This window comes from Cebidichthys violaceus, unplaced genomic scaffold, assembly GCF_023349555.1.
Source record: "Cebidichthys violaceus isolate CVI_PGR_0920_01 unplaced genomic scaffold, fCebVio1.0.p SCAF_354, whole genome shotgun sequence".
In the NCBI taxonomy this organism is placed as follows: domain Eukaryota; kingdom Metazoa; phylum Chordata; class Actinopteri; order Perciformes; family Stichaeidae; genus Cebidichthys; species Cebidichthys violaceus.
The window spans coordinates 1-18,236 of NW_027176544.1; the positions used below are offsets into that span (position 1 = coordinate 1).

Consider the following 18,236-nt stretch of genomic DNA (forward strand, 5'->3'; position numbering starts at 1 on the left):
CAGGTCCTTCAGAGCCTCCAGCACCTTCTTCAGGATGGAGCCCTGCACCAGGCGAGCCTCGAACATGGTTGCTGTGGAGCTTGTGGGTTCTAACGAAGAGGTGAGTCGGTCGCCTTTTTAGCGTTACTCCGTCAGAGGTGGCGAGGCTGCTCTGAAAAGTTCAGTCTTTTGTGTTGTTAACTAGCAAGGAGCGCGGCACGCAGACACCACTCGCACAGCAGAGGGACGGTTTGAGCTGGAAGCGCGCGCTAACGTCAGCTTTTAATGACTCGGCGTCTTTTGCGTCACTTCCGTGTCCGTTGTCGGTACCACCTCCGAGCCGCCAGCGGGCACTGTTGGCGGCCATATTGGAGAGGACGACAATCAATACAGAATAAAACCACGTAATGACATGAGAACAATGTAGGAAAAAACATAATATATGAATTAAAACAATGTAAATTATAATACAAATACTTATATAAATATCAATATATTATACAATAACGTATTTATATACATTTAGCTTCGCACATAGAAAGTAAACACATAAAACAGCAGATATTGAGATAGAAGAAGACTTTTAAATGTATTATGTAACAATTTTGGGGGGAATTTGAGACAAACCTTTTTCACGGCCATTTAAATTAAGATAATAGTTATGTATTTTGAGGACTATAGACTGTATTGTTAATACGACAGCTTCCCCCCTAGCAGCGATACATTACTAACACTACATACGTACTGCATGTGGGGATACATAGAGGCATGTATGTACACTGTGTACAAGAGATACACGTTGTTATTCTTCCCCTCTGATCATTTATGTGTAATGTGCAAACCTGTGCAAAAATAATGACACACAAAGAACACAGGAAGCGTTTTCCCCATTTAGTTTTATTGATCAATGAGCGGCGCTTGGTTAGACTGACACACAGCATCACTAATCGCACAACCATGTTCCCGGTTTATCGCACACGTATATATATATATAAAAAAAAAAAGGATGGTGATGTTATACTGCCATCGTACCCCTGAGTGTAAATATATGTGTTGATTCAGGCCACTTAAGAACAGGGTCAAGACGAGTGTCGCGACATCTTAGAAAAGCGAGCAGAGAACATCTTTGCAGAGAAGCGATCTGAAGTATGAAGGAATGTTAGACAAAACCATTTTTGAATTATGCATCGTGGCAGGGATTTCATTTATATTTTGGGCGGCTCCAGATTTAAATTGGCATTGATTGCAGAGACCGTGGTCTTTGCATACTGGAGGGGCAGCCGTTTAGAGACTGTCAGACAGGATGTAGTTGGTCGCCATGGCGAGGATGGGGGCTCCTGTTGGGACACCGGGGAAAGGGCCGCTGGACCCAGCGATGTCAACGTGGGAGTACGGCAGAGGTGTGCTGGAATCCACACCGTGCTGGATGTTCAGAAGTGAAACACAAGTTAGTCACATTGTATCTTTCACACTCACAGATAAACGATAACTTAAGCCAGACAATATGCGAGCACCTTGTCGAGTCCCGCGGCCATGATGAGGAAAGCTGCAGGGGTCTGATGTCCTCGGGGAGTCGCGGAGGACGGCATGTTGTTGCACTGCAGAATGTCCTCGTACTCGGACTTCCCCTTGTGGAAGTCGTAGTCCTCTCGTCTGATGCTGGACACCTCGAACACGTCGCCCAGCGCCTCTCCGGCTGCGCGAGAGGACGAAGAGCGACGGGTTAGTTAGTTAGTTAGTTAGTGGTGGAGGAAATGAAGCGCTCTGAAGCGTCACATCACTACGAAGCATCGTTTTCTCACCTTTCTGCCACTGAGCAGCGGTGTTGTTGCGATGGGCCGGTCCGTTATCCATGATGATCTACACAGGAAAATCAAAAAAGGGAACTCAGTACAAAACAATGATTCCTGCAGCAGTGAATTTGTTTTTGTTATATTAATGTGTAGATATCACTATGACCCAGTAAGTGGCAGTGTTTCAGCAGTACTCACAGAGTAGTCGGGTCCCATGGCTCTGATGGCGTGACCGGTCAGAGTAGCAATAGTGAACAGATGAGGAGACGTCTCGCGTACCGCCTGCAGACACAGACGATCAGAGTGAGGACGACAGAACTGCAGATTTAAAAATGATTTAAGAAGTATTAACAAACGGGATGCTCTGACCTTCTCCTTCATCTCACAAAGCAGGTCGACCATCACCATGCGTCCCTCGGCGTCGGTGTTTCCCACTCTCACCCTGCGACCCGCACGGGACACCACCAGCTCATCGGCCACGTAGCAGTCTGACAAAACACACAGAGAGGGGCTCCAACACTGATCCCACTGAACGAAATACAAGCAGGAACATGCAAGACGGGTGGAAAAGTGGGATTACACCGACCTGCACCGACGCTGTTCCTCACCATGGCCATGGAGCCGACAACCTTCAGATGTTTGGGCTTCAGTTTGGCTAAAATCTAAAGAGCAGGAGGGGGTTAGGGGACAAAAAGCAGTGCTGCACAACTTAAAACAAATGCATGAAATTTAAAGTCCATGTTGGGTGGGGGTGAGAGAGAGAGGGGGGGGGGGGGGGGGGGGAACTGACCTGGAAGAAGCCGGCCACAGCAGCGGCTCCACACTTGTCTCTGTGCATCCCAGCCATGACACCTCCGGCCTTGATGTCGGCTCCGCCGGTGTCGTAGGTGATGCCCTGGAGAACACCAGATATTTATGAAGCAGTCGGACACTAAACACGCTCATTTCTGGTCTATTTTCCTTCATTCAGTTTCTCTATTATCTGCAGAAAATGTATTTCTCACATCACAAGGACACTTCTTCAAATGAAGCTGGAAACCAGGAAATGTGAAACGTGTGCTTCTGTTTATAATATGTGCATCTGATGTGCACATCATGTTATTTTACACCGTTTCTCAAAACCTCAATGTTTCGTTGTCGTACGATGTGCATTTATCTCCTGTTGAGTTTATGACAACAAGCAGTGGTTCAGGACAGCAGTCTCTCCGCTCACCTTTCCCACCAACATGAGCGTCTTCTGGACCGGTCCCTCTCCACAGTACTGCAGCTTGATAACTCTGGCCTGGTGACGAGGAACGCCTGCATGAGGAGATGAGGAGGAATCTATGAGTGTGTATGCAAACGTCTTTTTAACATAAATACGTTGAACAGAACAAATAATCCGTGTCATTAAGCGATATGAACTAAATCTGTTCTCCTACCGTCGGCACAGCGGTTGACGGCAGCCAGACAGGGATACTCCTTCTCCAGAAACTTCACGTCGCTCAACACTTCCACCTGGAGGTAAATAAACAGACACATGGTTAGGTTTCTAAAGTTCTGGCGTTAGGAACTAAACAGCCACACACGTTTTCCTGGACCGAGACTGAAATGGTTTCAACACATTTCCCCTGATTCTGAAGAGGAACACCGGAGGACTCTCTGCTAACCGAACAATAAAAGGATGGATCGCGACATGCAGCTCGCTGCTACCTTCACGGGGCTGTCCTTGAAGAGCTCCTGGACGTAGTCGGCCACACGAGGAGCGGCCATGCGTTCAGGGTCGGAGCCGCCGATGTCTCGGCATGCCAGTCTGAGGAGGGAGAAAAACGGGGCAGCAGGTGGTGAATGAGTCAACGCCACAGAGAGAGAAAAATCCCACCAGCAGGGGGGGGGGGGTAAAGTGTCTCCAACCCACCTCCCACTCTCCAGGGCATCAGCGAGCTCCACCAGCCTCCGTCCCTGAGCCTCCTGAGCCGCCCACAGACCCAGAACACACACCTTGTAGTCGGTGGGTTTCACGTTCCCCTCCCTCACTTCCAGGGGCTTTTTTAATTTGAAACATAAATTTGTTTTTAATGTTAGCATGTTCACAGCTAGCATCTTATATCTAGGTACATGCAGATACAACCACAGAACACATTATATCACCTTGTTACAGTGTATTAGCTACGTAGTACTTCACGTGACTACTTCTTTAAAAACTGTCCACTAGCAGTCGGATCATCCGAGGCGCATTGAGTGCAATGTGTGCGACATTCTCTCACCATGTAGAGAGCATGAAGGGCCCCGAGAGCAGCCACCATGGTGCTGTTCTTGTAGTCCTTGTGCGGAGGGCAGACCAGCAGGGGGCGCTGCATGCCTGCTTTCAAGGCCCTGAAAAAGGACAAGCAGGTGAGCGGGGACAGACAAAAGAAACCAGCAATATGAGACACTAATATGAGACACTATCGACCGACCGTTTGATGCCATTGACCGCCGCGTCGCTGAAGCGCCTGACGTCGTCGTAGTCGCGGTTCACCGGACCGGTGGAGGCAAACACCAGGCGGTTGCCAGGGAGACCGGGGACCTTCAGGACCACCACCTCCTGCCCGAGACCGCTGTCCACCTGGAGGAGAGACCAGAAGAGGAAAAGTGAGACTTTTAAGTAACGCGACGGAGCCTCTCCCAGCTGTCAGCAGACTGTTGTGCTAACGAGCTAGCTAGCGAGCTGTACCCAGCATGCTGTTCGGTGGTGAAATTTGATAAATGTACAATTATTAGTGTCACAAATTGTGTATGTGTCACAAACTGTTGTGTGCCGTGGTGTTGCTCTGTTAAAGAGCGTTAGTTGTGGGTTATTAATTGTTGTGTTATAAAGTTATAACCATAATGTAGGGGCCCCTCTCACTACAATAGTAAATCCAACCGTAGCACTCTTAACTGTGAACATTATAATTACTTCCTGTTGAAGAGTGATAGCACTTTTCGGGCTATACTGGTTTATGAGATATTTATATAAATACGGGAAATTAATACCGGTTGAACCGCCCAGACCTACCTCAGTCTCATTTTTGTTTACAGGAGTAGTCAGAGTTGATCCTTTGAATTGCTACAGTGTCTACTTGTGACCTACAGTCATTGGTTGTAAACACAAAAAAACATCTAAATGTCTAAAAAGTAAATCTAATTTTGTGTAGCATTTAAGTTGTTTTCGGCTCACCTATCCTATCCTTTTTTTTCTCCAGTCCTACATGAGAACGGATTGTCATGTTAGTGTAGTCTGGGTGTGATGGAGATAAAGTGTGTGTGTGTGTGTGTGTGTGTGTGTGTGTGTGGGGGGGGTCTGGTGAGGAAACACATGTTTGTGTAGTTAGCGATTGGCTTGCAGGTGGAGGAAGGAGAGAGACTTACAGCGCTGTAGTCCTGCAGCGGTGCTTTCAGACACTCGAGCTCGGAGGGCAGCGTGTCATGGCTCCTGGTCACCAACACGATGCCATCAAAGCTAAGAAGAAGAAGAAGAAGAAGAAGAAGAAGAAGAAGAAGAAGACATTATCATCCAACACAACTTGTCTGGTTTAAGATGCACACAAACAGCCTGGCAGCTAAAGAGAAAGTCCAGCGTTTCTATTGGATATACTCACTTCTTGTTCTTGAGGTCGGTGGTCCATTCAACAGGCTGGATGCTGCACAGAGGAAGACACAAGAGGAGAAGTTATTTCCTCTTTTAAAACGCATTGTCAGCAGTAAGCAAAGAGTGATGCGTTAAACTCAGCTTTTTTTACAGTGATGATAACAGAGAGGGTCAAAGAGTGACAACCAGCAGGACCTTTGAGACCTGCTTTCAGACGCTTCACCAGTTTGTGCGTAAGGTTACACAGTCTGGTAACAAGTCGGGTTTGACACTCGCCAGACATTTCTGGGCATCGCATGACACGCAAGGGAATCTGCGTAAGATTGAAAGTGAAATCTCAGCTAACAAAAGAACAAAAGAGAATGCCTTTGTGGGCCCTTTCAGTGGAAACTGAATCCAGAAATGATTTGATTTTTGCAACATTAGAGGATCAGATGTTCTACTTTGAGCTGTGCACGATCACACACATGAAGCAGCACGGATATATTATAATGACTGAACCTAAATGAAATGTCTGAATGAAACCAGTTGAAGAAAGCACAGAATAACAGCTGTGTGGGCGGATGTCCTATTAAACAAAACCCTCTGGGTCTCTTTGTGCACAAGGCGCACGCGGTACACGGCTACACGTTAGAAACCCGTTACATTCAAAGACGAAATAATCAATTTTTATAATAAAAGCAGAATGAATCTCACCGGGTGCACATTGTGTCCTCCTTCTCTGGTGTCTTCAGGGTGAATGAGACAGCTGACGACCGGTAACAACGGTTCCTTCCCCTCAGTCCTCTCGGGTTGATCACATGACCCGTTAAGACGCGCTCGTGCTGCCTCCGCGAGCTTCTCGCACCTCGTAATTACGAAGGTCTAAGTCGAAAAATGCAACTTTTCGTCAACTGAATTTTTTTTCTCCCGTTGGAGTACCTTAAGTGTGTACTTGTGTGTACTTATGTGTACTATCCACATAAGTGAAATTGTTAATCACGCTAACGGTTGTTGTGTCAGGTTACCGAAAGTTCCCACTGTCCGTGAAGGCGCATGTAAAAGGTACAGTAGGGAGTTGTAGTTCCCAGAACTGATTAAACAAACAGCGAATCTTCATTTACATGATTTCATGACTAATATATGAATTATTTCTTGACATATAATATAATATAAATCACGGCTACACTCTGTCGTTAATCCCCGTTGAGACACGTATCTCTCCTGGACTGCGCTCGTGAACTACAAACACTAACCGGAAGTAGTTTAAAAGCAGCATTTTCTGTGCACAAGCGGAGAGGTGAGCATTAACTAGAGACGCGGTACAAAGGGCAGGAAAGAAGTAGCAGCGGCCCGTTCTTTCAGCAGCAGGTTACACCGTCACCAGCCTCTTGATATGGACTTTTATCTCAGCTAACGATCAAAACTGCAACGCTTCAGTTCGAGCTGCAGGTAGGCAGGAGTTAACCGCTACTGCTGCCGCGTTCACGCTGTCATAGTCGCGATTGTGATGATTTACAGTTATGGCAAGGCACTGATCATTGTGCATTGTGGCAGATATGCTGACATGATTTGTACGTGACTCGTTTTTGGGGGCCTGAGCTCTGGTGTTATGAGCGTCGAGAGTTTATAACTTCTCCTTCAGACAGTTAAAGTCAGAGGAGTTTATAAATACCATAAGTAGGTCTGGGGAATTAAAGCAATCTACACACAATTTTCTTTTTTTTAAATAGGAACATATCAGAATTGTGTTCACACAAGATGTTTTTCATTACATTCAAGCTTTTAGCTGCTTCAACTTCACAGAACCACTGCTAAATAAATCAATTCATCCACTGGACTTTAATCACTGAAATGTTTTAAATAAATGATTAACAAGGAAAAATGGCAAACTTTCTCTGGTTCCAGCATCTTAAATGTGCAGATTTGCTTTCTCTTGTACAGTTTTAAAATGCGGTACCTTGATTCGGAAACAGTCATGGTCACTTTGCACTATTCATTTATAAATACAAAATAAAGAAAGCTATATGTGTGTAGATTTTGTGTTAATGACTCGTGAACGTGTAATATGCAAACCTGTGCAAAAATAATGACACACAAAGAACACAGGAAGCGTTTTCCCCATTTAGTTTTATTGATCAATGAGCGGCGCTTGGTTAGACTGACACACAGCATCACTAATCGCACAACCATGTTCCCGGTTTATCGCACACGTATATATATATATAAAAAAAAAAAAAAAAGGATGGTGATGTTATACTGCCATCGTACCCCTGAGTGTAAATATATGTGTTGATTCAGGCCACTTAAGAACAGGGTCAAGACGAGTGTCGCGACATCTTAGAAAAGCGAGCAGAGAACATCTTTGCAGAGAAGCGATCTGAAGTATGAAGGAATGTTAGACAAACACATTTTTGAATTATGCATCGTGGCAGGGATTTCATTTATATTTTGGGCGGCTCCAGATTTAAATTGGCATTGATTGCAGAGACCGTGGTCTTTGCATACTGGAGGGGCAGCCGTTTAGAGACTGTCAGACAGGATGTAGTTGGTCGCCATGGCGAGGATGGGGGCTCCTGTTGGGACACCGGGGAAAGGGCCGCTGGACCCAGCGATGTCAACGTGGGAGTACGGCAGAGGTGTGCTGGAATCCACACCGTGCTGGATGTTCAGAAGTGAAACACAAGTTAGTCACATTGTATCTTTCACACTCACAGATAAACGATAACTTAAGCCAGACAATATGCGAGCACCTTGTCGAGTCCCGCGGCCATGATGAGGAAAGCTGCAGGGGTCTGATGTCCTCGGGGAGTCGCGGAGGACGGCATGTTGTTGCACTGCAGAATGTCCTCGTACTCGGACTTCCCCTTGTGGAAGTCGTAGTCCTCTCGTCTGATGCTGGACACCTCGAACACGTCGCCCAGCGCCTCTCCGGCTGCGCGAGAGGACGAAGAGCGACGGGTTAGTTAGTTAGTGGTGGAGGAAATGAAGCGCTCTGAAGCGTCACATCACTACGAAGCATCGTTTTCTCACCTTTCTGCCACTGAGCAGCGGTGTTGTTGCGATGGGCCGGTCCGTTATCCATGATGATCTACACAGGAAAATCAAAAAAGGGAACTCAGTACAAAACAATGATTCCTGCAGCAGTGAATTTGTTTTTGTTATATTAATGTGTAGATATCACTATGACCCAGTAAGTGGCAGTGTTTCAGCAGTACTCACAGAGTAGTCGGGTCCCATGGCTCTGATGGCGTGACCGGTCAGAGTAGCAATAGTGAACAGATGAGGAGACGTCTCGCGTACCGCCTGCAGACACAGACGATCAGAGTGAGGACGACAGAACTGCAGATTTAAAAATGATTTAAGAAGTATTAACAAACGGGATGCTCTGACCTTCTCCTTCATCTCACAAAGCAGGTCGACCATCACCATGCGTCCCTCGGCGTCGGTGTTTCCCACTCTCACCCTGCGACCCGCACGGGACACCACCAGCTCATCGGCCACGTAGCAGTCTGACAAAACACACAGAGAGGGGCTCCAACACTGATCCCACTGAACGAAATACAAGCAGGAACATGCAAGACGGGTGGAAAAGTGGGATTACACCGACCTGCACCGACGCTGTTCCTCACCATGGCCATGGAGCCGACAACCTTCAGATGTTTGGGCTTCAGTTTGGCTAAAATCTAAAGAGCAGGAGGGGGTTAGGGGACAAAAAGCAGTGCTGCACAACTTAAAACAAATGCATGAAATTTAAAGTCCATGTTGGGTGGGGGTGAGAGAGAGAGAGGGGGGCGGGGGGGGACTGACCTGGAAGAAGCCGGCCACAGCAGCGGCTCCACACTTGTCTCTGTGCATCCCAGCCATGACACCTCCGGCCTTGATGTCGGCTCCGCCGGTGTCGTAGGTGATGCCCTGGAGAACACCAGATATTTATGAAGCAGTCGGACACTAAACACGCTCATTTCTGGTCTATTTTCCTTCATTCAGTTTCTCTATTATCTGCAGAAAATGTATTTCTCACATCACAAGGACACTTCTTCAAATGAAGCTGGAAACCAGGAAATGTGAAACGTGTGCTTCTGTTTATAATATGTGCATCTGATGTGCACATCATGTTATTTTACACCGTTTCTCAAAACCTCAATGTTTCGTTGTCGTACGATGTGCATTTATCTCCTGTTGAGTTTATGACAACAAGCAGTGGTTCAGGACAGCAGTCTCTCCGCTCACCTTTCCCACCAACATGAGCGTCTTCTGGACCGGTCCCTCTCCACAGTACTGCAGCTTGATAACTCTGGCCTGGTGACGAGGAACGCCTGCATGAGGAGATGAGGAGGAATCTATGAGTGTGTATGCAAACGTCTTTTTAACATAAATACGTTGAACAGAACAAATAATCCGTGTCATTAAGCGATATGAACTAAATCTGTTCTCCTACCGTCGGCACAGCGGTTGACGGCAGCCAGACAGGGATACTCCTTCTCCAGAAACTTCACGTCGCTCAACACTTCCACCTGGAGGTAAATAAACAGACACATGGTTAGGTTTCTAAAGTTCTGGCGTTAGGAACTAAACAGCCACACACGTTTTCCTGGACCGAGACTGAAATGGTTTCAACACATTTCCCCTGATTCTGAAGAGGAACACCGGAGGACTCTCTGCTAACCGAACAATAAAAGGATGGATCGCGACATGCAGCTCGCTGCTACCTTCACGGGGCTGTCCTTGAAGAGCTCCTGGACGTAGTCGGCCACACGAGGAGCGGCCATGCGTTCAGGGTCGGAGCCGCCGATGTCTCGGCATGCCAGTCTGAGGAGGGAGAAAAACGGGGCAGCAGGTGGTGAATGAGTCAACGCCACAGAGAGAGAAAAATCCCACCAGCAGGGGGGGGGGGGTAAAGTGTCTCCAACCCACCTCCCACTCTCCAGGGCATCAGCGAGCTCCACCAGCCTCCGTCCCTGAGCCTCCTGAGCCGCCCACAGACCCAGAACACACACCTTGTAGTCGGTGGGTTTCACGTTCCCCTCCCTCACTTCCAGGGGCTTTTTTAATTTGGAACATAAATTTGTTTTTAATGTTAGCATGTTCACAGCTAGCATCTTATATCTAGGTACATGCAGATACAACCACAGAACACATTATATCACCTTGTTACAGTGTATTAGCTACGTAGTACTTCACGTGACTACTTCTTTAAAAACTGTCCACTAGCAGTCGGATCATCCGAGGCGCATTGAGTGCAATGTGTGCGACATTCTCTCACCATGTAGAGAGCATGAAGGGCCCCGAGAGCAGCCACCATGGTGCTGTTCTTGTAGTCCTTGTGCGGAGGGCAGACCAGCAGGGGGCGCTGCATGCCTGCTTTCAAGGCCCTGAAAAAGGACAAGCAGGTGAGCGGGGACAGACAAAAGAAACCAGCAATATGAGACACTAATATGAGACACTATCGACCGACCGTTTGATGCCATTGACCGCCGCGTCGCTGAAGCGCCTGACGTCGTCGTAGTCGCGGTTCACCGGACCGGTGGAGGCAAACACCAGGCGGTTGCCAGGGAGACCGGGGACCTTCAGGACCACCACCTCCTGCCCGAGACCGCTGTCCACCTGGAGGAGAGACCAGAAGAGGAAAAGTGAGACTTTTAAGTAACGCGACGGAGCCTCTCCCAGCTGTCAGCAGACTGTTGTGCTAACGAGCTAGCTAGCGAGCTGTACCCAGCATGCTGTTCGGTGGTGAAATTTGATAAATGTACAATTATTAGTGTCACAAATTGTGTATGTGTCACAAACTGTTGTGTGCCGTGGTGTTGCTCTGTTAAAGAGCGTTAGTTGTGGGTTATTAATTGTTGTGTTATAAAGTTATAACCATAATGTAGGGGCCCCTCTCACTACAATAGTAAATCCAACCGTAGCACTCTTAACTGTGAACATTATAATTACTTCCTGTTGAAGAGTGATAGCACTTTTCGGGCTATACCGGTTTATGAGATATTTATATAAATACGGGAAATTAATACCGGTTGAACCGCCCAGACCTACCTCAGTCTCATTTTTGTTTACAGGAGTAGTCAGAGTTGATCCTTTGAATTGCTACAGTGTCTACTTGTGACCTACAGTCATTGGTTGTAAACACAAAAAAACATCTAAATGTCTAAAAAGTAAATCTAATTTTGTGTAGCATTTAAGTTGTTTTCGGCTCACCTATCCTATCCTTTTTTTTCTCCAGTCCTACATGAGAACGGATTGTCATGTTAGTGTAGTCTGGGTGTGATGGAGATAAAGTGTGTGTGTGTGTGTGTGTGTGTGTGTGTGTGGGGGGTCTGGTGAGGAAACACATGTTTGTGTAGTTAGCGATTGGCTTGCAGGTGGAGGAAGGAGAGAGACTTACAGCGCTGTAGTCCTGCAGCGGTGCTTTCAGACACTCGAGCTCGGAGGGCAGCGTGTCATGGCTCCTGGTCACCAACACGATGCCATCAAAGCTAAGAAGAAGAAGAAGAAGAAGAAGAAGAAGACATTATCATCCAACACAACTTGTCTGGTTTAAGATGCACACAAACAGCCTGGCAGCTAAAGAGAAAGTCCAGCGTTTCTATTGGATATACTCACTTCTTGTTCTTGAGGTCGGTGGTCCATTCAACAGGCTGGATGCTGCACAGAGGAAGACACAAGAGAAGTTATTTCCTCTTTTAAAACGCATTGTCAGCAGTAAGCAGAGTAATGCGTTAAACTCAGCTTTTTTTACAGTGATGATAACAGAGAGGGTCAAAGAGTGACAACCAGCAGGACCTTTGAGACCTGCTTTCAGACGCTTCACCAGTTTGTGCGTAAGGTTACACAGTCTGGTAACAAGTCGGGTTTGACACTCGCCAGACATTTCTGGGCATCGCATGACACGCAAGGGAATCTGCGTAAGATTGAAAGTGAAATCTCAGCTAACAAAAGAACAAAAGAGAATGCCTTTGTGGGCCCTTTCAGTGGAAACTGAATCCAGAAATGATTTGATTTTTGCAACATTAGAGGATCAGATGTTCTACTTTGAGCTGTGCACGATCACACACATGAAGCAGCACGGATATATTATAATGACTGAACCTAAATGAAATGTCTGAATGAAACCAGTTGAAGAAAGCACAGAATAACAGCTGTGTGGGCGGATGTCCTATTAAACAAAACCCTCTGGGTCTCTTTGTGCACAAGGCGCACGCGGTACACGGCTACACGTTAGAAACCCGTTACATTCAAAGACGAAATAATCAATTTTTATAATAAAAGCAGAATGAATCTCACCGGGTGCACATTGTGTCCTCCTTCTCTGGTGTCTTCAGGGTGAATGAGACAGCTGACGACCGGTAACAACGGTTCCTTCCCCTCAGTCCTCTCGGGTTGATCACATGACCCGTTAAGACGCGCTCGTGCTGCCTCCGCGAGCTTCTCGCACCTCGTAATTACGAAGGTCTAAGTCGAAAAATGCAACTTTTCGTCAACTGAATTTTTTTTCTCCCGTTGGAGTACCTTAAGTGTGTACTTGTGTGTACTTATGTGTACTATCCACATAAGTGAAATTGTTAATCACGCTAACGGTTGTTGTGTCAGGTTACCGAAAGTTCCCACTGTCCGTGAAGGCGCATGTAAAAGGTACAGTAGGGAGTTGTAGTTCCCAGAACTGATTAAACAAACAGCGAATCTTCATTTACATGATTTCATGACTAATATATGAATTATTTCTTGACATATAATATAATATAAATCACGGCTACACTCTGTCGTTAATCCCCGTTGAGACACGTATCTCTCCTGGACTGCGCTCGTGAACTACAAACACTAACCGGAAGTAGTTTAAGAGCAGCATTTTCTGTGCACAAGCGGAGAGGTGAGCATTAACTAGAGACGCGGTACAAAGGGCAGGAAAGAAGTAGCAGCGGCCCGTTCTTTCAGCAGCAGGTTACACCGTCACCAGCCTCTTGATATGGACTTTTATCTCAGCTAACGATCAAAACTGCAACGCTTCAGTTCGAGCTGCAGGTAGGCAGGAGTTAACCGCTACTGCTGCCGCGTTCACGCTGTCATAGTCGCGATTGTGATGATTTACAGTTATGGCAAGGCACTGATCATTGTGCATTGTGGCAGATATGCTGACATGATTTGTACGTGACTCGTTTTTGGGGGCCTGAGCTCTGGTGTTATGAGCGTCGAGAGTTTATAACTTCTCCTTCAGACAGTTAAAGTCAGAGGAGTTTATAAATACCATAAGTAGGTCTGGGGAATTAAAGCAATCTACACACAATTTTCTTTTTTTTAAATAGGAACATATCAGAATTGTGTTCACACAAGATGTTTTTCATTACATTCAAGCTTTTAGCTGCTTCAACTTCACAGAACCACTGCTAAATAAATCAATTCATCCACTGGACTTTAATCACTGAAATGTTTTAAATAAATGATTAACAAGGAAAAATGGCAAACTTTCTCTGGTTCCAGCATCTTAAATGTGCAGATTTGCTTTCTCTTGTACAGTTTTAAAATGCGGTACCTTGATTCGGAAACAGTCATGGTCACTTTGCACTATTCATTTATAAATACAAAATAAAGAAAGATATATGTGTGTAGATTTTGTGTTAATGACTCGTGAATTCTATTTCCTCTCTGCTTGTCTGTCATCTGCTTTCCTTCCTCTTCTCGCGTCCTCGCCAGATGAGACTTCCTCTTCGCTCCTCTTGCATCTTCAGGAGTTTGTTCCCTCAAAGGCCACCGGCAACGGACCCACAGCGGCGAGGCCTGAGCGGCGCGGCAATGCGTCTGGTGCAGTTTAGACGGCGTGGTGACGGAGGCGGCGTCGTCAGGGTGGGAGTGGAGCAAGGCGACGGCGGCGGGCTCGGCGTGGTGGATCTGAAGGAGTTTGACCCCTCCATGCCCTCGACGATGAGAGCGCTGCTGGAGCTGGGGGACGAGGGTCTGGAGCGAGCACGGAGGTATCGAACGCATGCAGTCTTATTGCTAAATATATTCCTGTTTCTGACTCGTAAATCACCGTCTTCTTCTTCCTTATTGATCCTCATAATCTTCCTTAATTGCTTTACTTCATCACAAAATCATTGTCTTCCTCCTCAACATCTTCACGAATCATCGTCACGCTTTTTTCCCTGAATAAATGTAAATCAACAACCTTCTTGTTTAATCATTCTTACGTTTCATCCTCTCAAATCATCGCCTCGTTTTCTAAATCAGCAACACATTCTTGTTTAATCGCCTTCATGAATCACGCTCATCGTAACGCGCAGATGGTAACTCAGCATCTTCCTCAATCATCTAAGTTGTCTCTTCTTCAATCATCATCTTCTTCCTGCATCAACACCATTTCCTCAAATAACAACTTCCCCTTCTCCAGGAATCATCTTCCTCCTAAATCATTCAAACCGTCTCATCGTTGTGGTGAAACATCTTCCTAAATGGACTTGTTAGAGAGCATCTTCTCCCTCCATGCCGTCTTCGTTCTTCTAGCTTCACCTTCCTCTTGCTCACTCCTCTCCCTCAGAGCCGTGTCGTCCGGTCGGTGTGTGGTGGAGCGGTCAGACCTCCAGCTGCTGTCTCCCGTGTTGGCCCCAGAGAAGGTGGTGTGTGTGGGCATGAACTACAGGGACCACTGCCTGGAGCAGAACGCCCCGATCCCCAAAGAACCCATCGTCTTCAGCAAATTCCCCAGCGCCATCACGGGGCCGTACGATGACATCGTTCTGCCCTCAGAGAGCCAGGTGAGCGGCCAAGCTTTATTGATACGTCACTTTTTAAAAGAAAAAAAAAGATGTGAAGTATTTTTCTTTGCAAAAAAGATCAAAAGTAATCCCAATATATTGTATTTTATATATCAATATAAAACACATTTTCGCCTCGCTCTTTATCTTAAAATAAGATTCAAGACGATTGTGTTCAAGAAAATCCCTGAAACTCATTTATTTGTTAAAGAAATCAAATCCTGCACTTTCTTCCAAGTCGATACTAATATTGTACGGTATGTACGAGCTTTATAGTGTACTGTTCTCTGGATCATATTAACAGGAGAATAAGACTTAAACTTTGTTTCCTAAGAGCTCCTCGGAGCCGTCATTTTGGATTACATTAGAATGCTGTGCAGGCGTGAGCGGAGATGTTATTGCACTGCTCTCACATCAAATGTGACGACTTTGCTTTCCTACGGACTGCAAAGCTGCTTAGAACTAGCGTGTGGTTTGTAGTGTTTCACTTGCTTCCTCTCTTGCCTGACTGAAGGAGGTGGACTGGGAGGTGGAGCTGGCCTTTGTGATCGGACGAGGAGGAAAACACATCAAGGTGAGCGTCACGTCGTCGCATTCCGGTCGGCCCGCTCTGGTGGAGGAGTGCCTCTGACTCCGCCGCCGCCGCCTCCTCTCTCTCTCTCTCTCTCTCTCTCTCTCTCTCTCTCTCTCTCTCTCTCTCTCTCTCTCTCTCTCTCTCTCTCTCTCTCTCTCTCCTTCTTCACTCAGGAGGAAGACGCTCTCTCCCACGTGGCCGGCTTCACCGTGGCCAACGACGTCAGCGCGCGTGACTGGCAGATGAAGCGCAACGGGAAGCAGTGGCTGCTGGGAAAAACGTTCGACAGCTTCTGTCCGCTCGGCCCCGCCTTGGTGACCACCGACGCTGTGAAAGGTGAGAGGAGAGACAATGCGGTGAATCACATGCGACGTAGATTTGTGAAAACATTCCTGATGCATGTTTCAACGTATTCTGGATATCAATACATAAACACATCTGAATAACCTTCGAGTCGAGGATATAAATCCTCAGTTTGGCATCATGAGGTGTACTAAAACCCTCGGTGTGATAAAAATTATACGGGCTACTTTTATGTTCCAATTGAACGTTTACAAGCTTGTGATAACCAAATTAAATGTACGACTTTTGAAGATTTACCACCTTTTTCACGGTCACACTGGTCAAAGATGACAGAAAACCTGCAGGGAACACAAGTATGATAAAGCAGAAGATTTATTAAGCCCACAAATTTATTGGCATTTCTGGCACATATCTGTCGATACTTCCCAGCATTACGGTGCATTTTAATAATATGATGAATCACATAATGTTGCTTGAACTGAGACGTTACCACCATGAGATGAAGAGCGATCCAGTAATTTACTCTCATGTTGCTGCAGGCAACACCACACATTCAGGAGCGGTGTAAATTAAATTCAGGTCTTTTTTGATACCCCCCCCTCTAGATCCTCACCGCCTGGGCGTCCGCTGCCTGGTTAACGGAGACACAGTCCAGAGCAGCAACACCGAGCAGATGATCTTCCAGACGGAGGCGCTGGTCGCCTGGGTCTCAAAGTTAGTCACCTCTTGTCTTTCTGCAACTTCACACAGATTTTACATAATATATACACACACACACACACACACACACACACACACACACACACACACACACACACACACACACACACACACACACACACACACACACACACACACACACACACACACACACACACAGCTTTGACATTTTTCTTGCTTCAGTCACTCGAGCTCAGAGTGCTGCGTTTACATTAAAAAAAAATATGCAAATGTGTCAGAAATGAATGTAAAAGAGGAGCGCTGTGCGTGCAAATGACCTGCGTTCTTCAAGGACCTCCGAGCTGAAATTACATGCTTCGACTAACACCCTTCCCCGCCACCACTGCCACCCCGTTTGCCCCCGAAGGCGCCCCTGACCAACCGGAGCGTTCTCTGATCCGAGAGGTCTTTCTCCCTCCGTCGTCCTGTAGCGATGGAAAGCCCACGGCCACCTCTCTCAGGATCTCTGCTCACTCAGGGAGACTTTGGGGAAGTCGTGCGTGATTTTAATCTGCTGACCAAACTCTACGAGACACACTTTGCTGCTCCTGAATCTGAACCTCCACCGTCTCTCTCTCTCTGTGTGTGTGTGTGTGTGTGTGTGTGTGTGTGTGTGTGTGTGTTATTGTTTTTCCTCCTGTCAGGTTTGTGACTTTGACTCCAGGAGATGTTTTCCTGACGGGCACTCCTCCAGGCGTGGGCGTGTTCAGAGAGCCACCTGTATTTCTCAAGGTGATTTAATGCGGCAAGATGCACATCATGTACGTGGGCTCAGAGAGTTTAAGAGCCTCTGTATGGTGACGTGATTTAATAGACAGACTGGGGGTGGTTGAGTTTAGGAGTGAAAGTTGTATTTTTGTTAACAAACTGTTTTTCCTTCCAGAGAGGAGACGTGGTGGAGTGCCAGATCGACAAATTAGGCTCCATTATCAACAAAGTGGTGTGAACTGCTGAGAGCAGCCGCAATCCATGACGGGATGTCAGCTGATAAACAAACCGCACTGCCGACTGATCGACTGCTTCACACAATTAATTACTATTTTCCACACAAAGTTTCATTATTGATTTTTTTTTTTCTTCTGACGGAATCTTTTTATTATTCTGAGTGTTGTCGTTGGTGATGCTGCGGTAATTGCGAAGGAAGGAGCGCGCGGTATTTTTACTCCAGGAAACGGTGTAATTACGTGACTCCGTGTTTGCAGCTTGACCTCAGCTGTTGAGTCACAGTAAAAAAAAAATACCGCTCTGTATCAGCGGCCGCCCACTCGCGCCAGAGAGGACAAACTGTGAACCTCAGGACTCTTAAAAAAAAGAATTCTAATTATGTTTAATATTCATGATGAATTCATGACTAACCTTAGAGGATTCAAGCATAAAATGTGAGGAATTTAAGCTAATTAAAAACATGCCGTCTACAAAATGTGTCCCCGTTATATAATGCTCTGGGGAGAAAACTCTTCATGACTTCGATCTGCTCCTGCTGGAAGTTGACTTCTTTTAGCTTTAGAGAAATCCCCGCACTGACTGGACTCATTTCACAGTTGAGT

The 18,236-nt window shown here is 46.5% G+C and overlaps 2 protein-coding genes across 4 annotated transcripts; one reads left to right on the top strand and one right to left on the bottom strand.

The window, feature by feature from the left end:
- Nucleotides 1-857: 857 nt before the first annotated feature.
- Nucleotides 858-6,177, bottom strand: zgc:152830 (uncharacterized protein LOC767682 homolog). The gene is made up of 16 exons (XM_068725570.1): nt 6,061-6,177; nt 5,375-5,416; nt 5,145-5,235; nt 4,211-4,359; nt 4,019-4,127; nt 3,670-3,797; nt 3,465-3,564; nt 3,194-3,269; nt 2,986-3,071; nt 2,563-2,667; nt 2,359-2,434; nt 2,142-2,260; nt 1,971-2,054; nt 1,782-1,839; nt 1,494-1,675; nt 858-1,401 (listed from the first exon to the last, which is right to left on the bottom strand). The coding sequence occupies exons 1-16, from the start codon at nt 6,069-6,071 to the stop codon at nt 1,264-1,266; spliced, it is 1,554 nt and encodes a 517-aa protein (XP_068581671.1). The 5' UTR covers nt 6,072-6,177; the 3' UTR covers nt 858-1,263.
- Nucleotides 6,178-9,158: 2,981 nt separating this feature from the next.
- fahd2a (fumarylacetoacetate hydrolase domain containing 2A) lies at nt 9,159-18,109 on the top strand. Of its 3 annotated transcripts, none has more exons than XM_068725573.1 (9): nt 9,159-9,696; nt 9,796-9,866; nt 14,035-14,312; nt 14,876-15,092; nt 15,607-15,666; nt 15,840-16,002; nt 16,575-16,683; nt 17,334-17,421; nt 17,573-18,109. In XM_068725573.1, exons 3-9 carry the CDS (start codon nt 14,035-14,037, stop codon nt 17,633-17,635), a joined length of 978 nt encoding a protein of 325 aa, XP_068581674.1. In that variant the 5' UTR covers nt 9,159-9,696; nt 9,796-9,866; the 3' UTR covers nt 17,636-18,109. The 3 variants fall into 3 exon arrangements, with proteins under 3 accessions (XP_068581674.1, XP_068581672.1, XP_068581673.1); XM_068725571.1 differs by having other exon boundaries at nt 9,159-9,692; XM_068725572.1 differs by lacking the exons at nt 9,159-9,696; nt 9,796-9,866 and adding an exon at nt 13,195-13,365.
- The last annotated feature ends 127 nt before the right edge of the window (nt 18,110-18,236 follow it).

Bases quoted from the DNA above. Each gene is read 5' to 3' on its own strand.
- zgc:152830 (XM_068725570.1), bottom strand. The intron at 4,128-4,210 runs GTCGGTCGATAG...GTCCTTTTTCAG, and splicing joins GCGGTCAATGGCATCAAACG to GGCCTTGAAAGCAGGCATGC. The intron at 3,072-3,193 runs GTAGGAGAACAG...CTCCTCATGCAG, and splicing joins CGTCAACCGCTGTGCCGACG to GCGTTCCTCGTCACCAGGCC.
- fahd2a (XM_068725571.1), top strand. The intron at 14,313-14,875 runs GTATCGAACGCA...CCTCTCCCTCAG, and splicing joins GGTCTGGAGCGAGCACGGAG to AGCCGTGTCGTCCGGTCGGT. The intron at 15,093-15,606 runs GTGAGCGGCCAA...GCCTGACTGAAG, and splicing joins TTCTGCCCTCAGAGAGCCAG to GAGGTGGACTGGGAGGTGGA.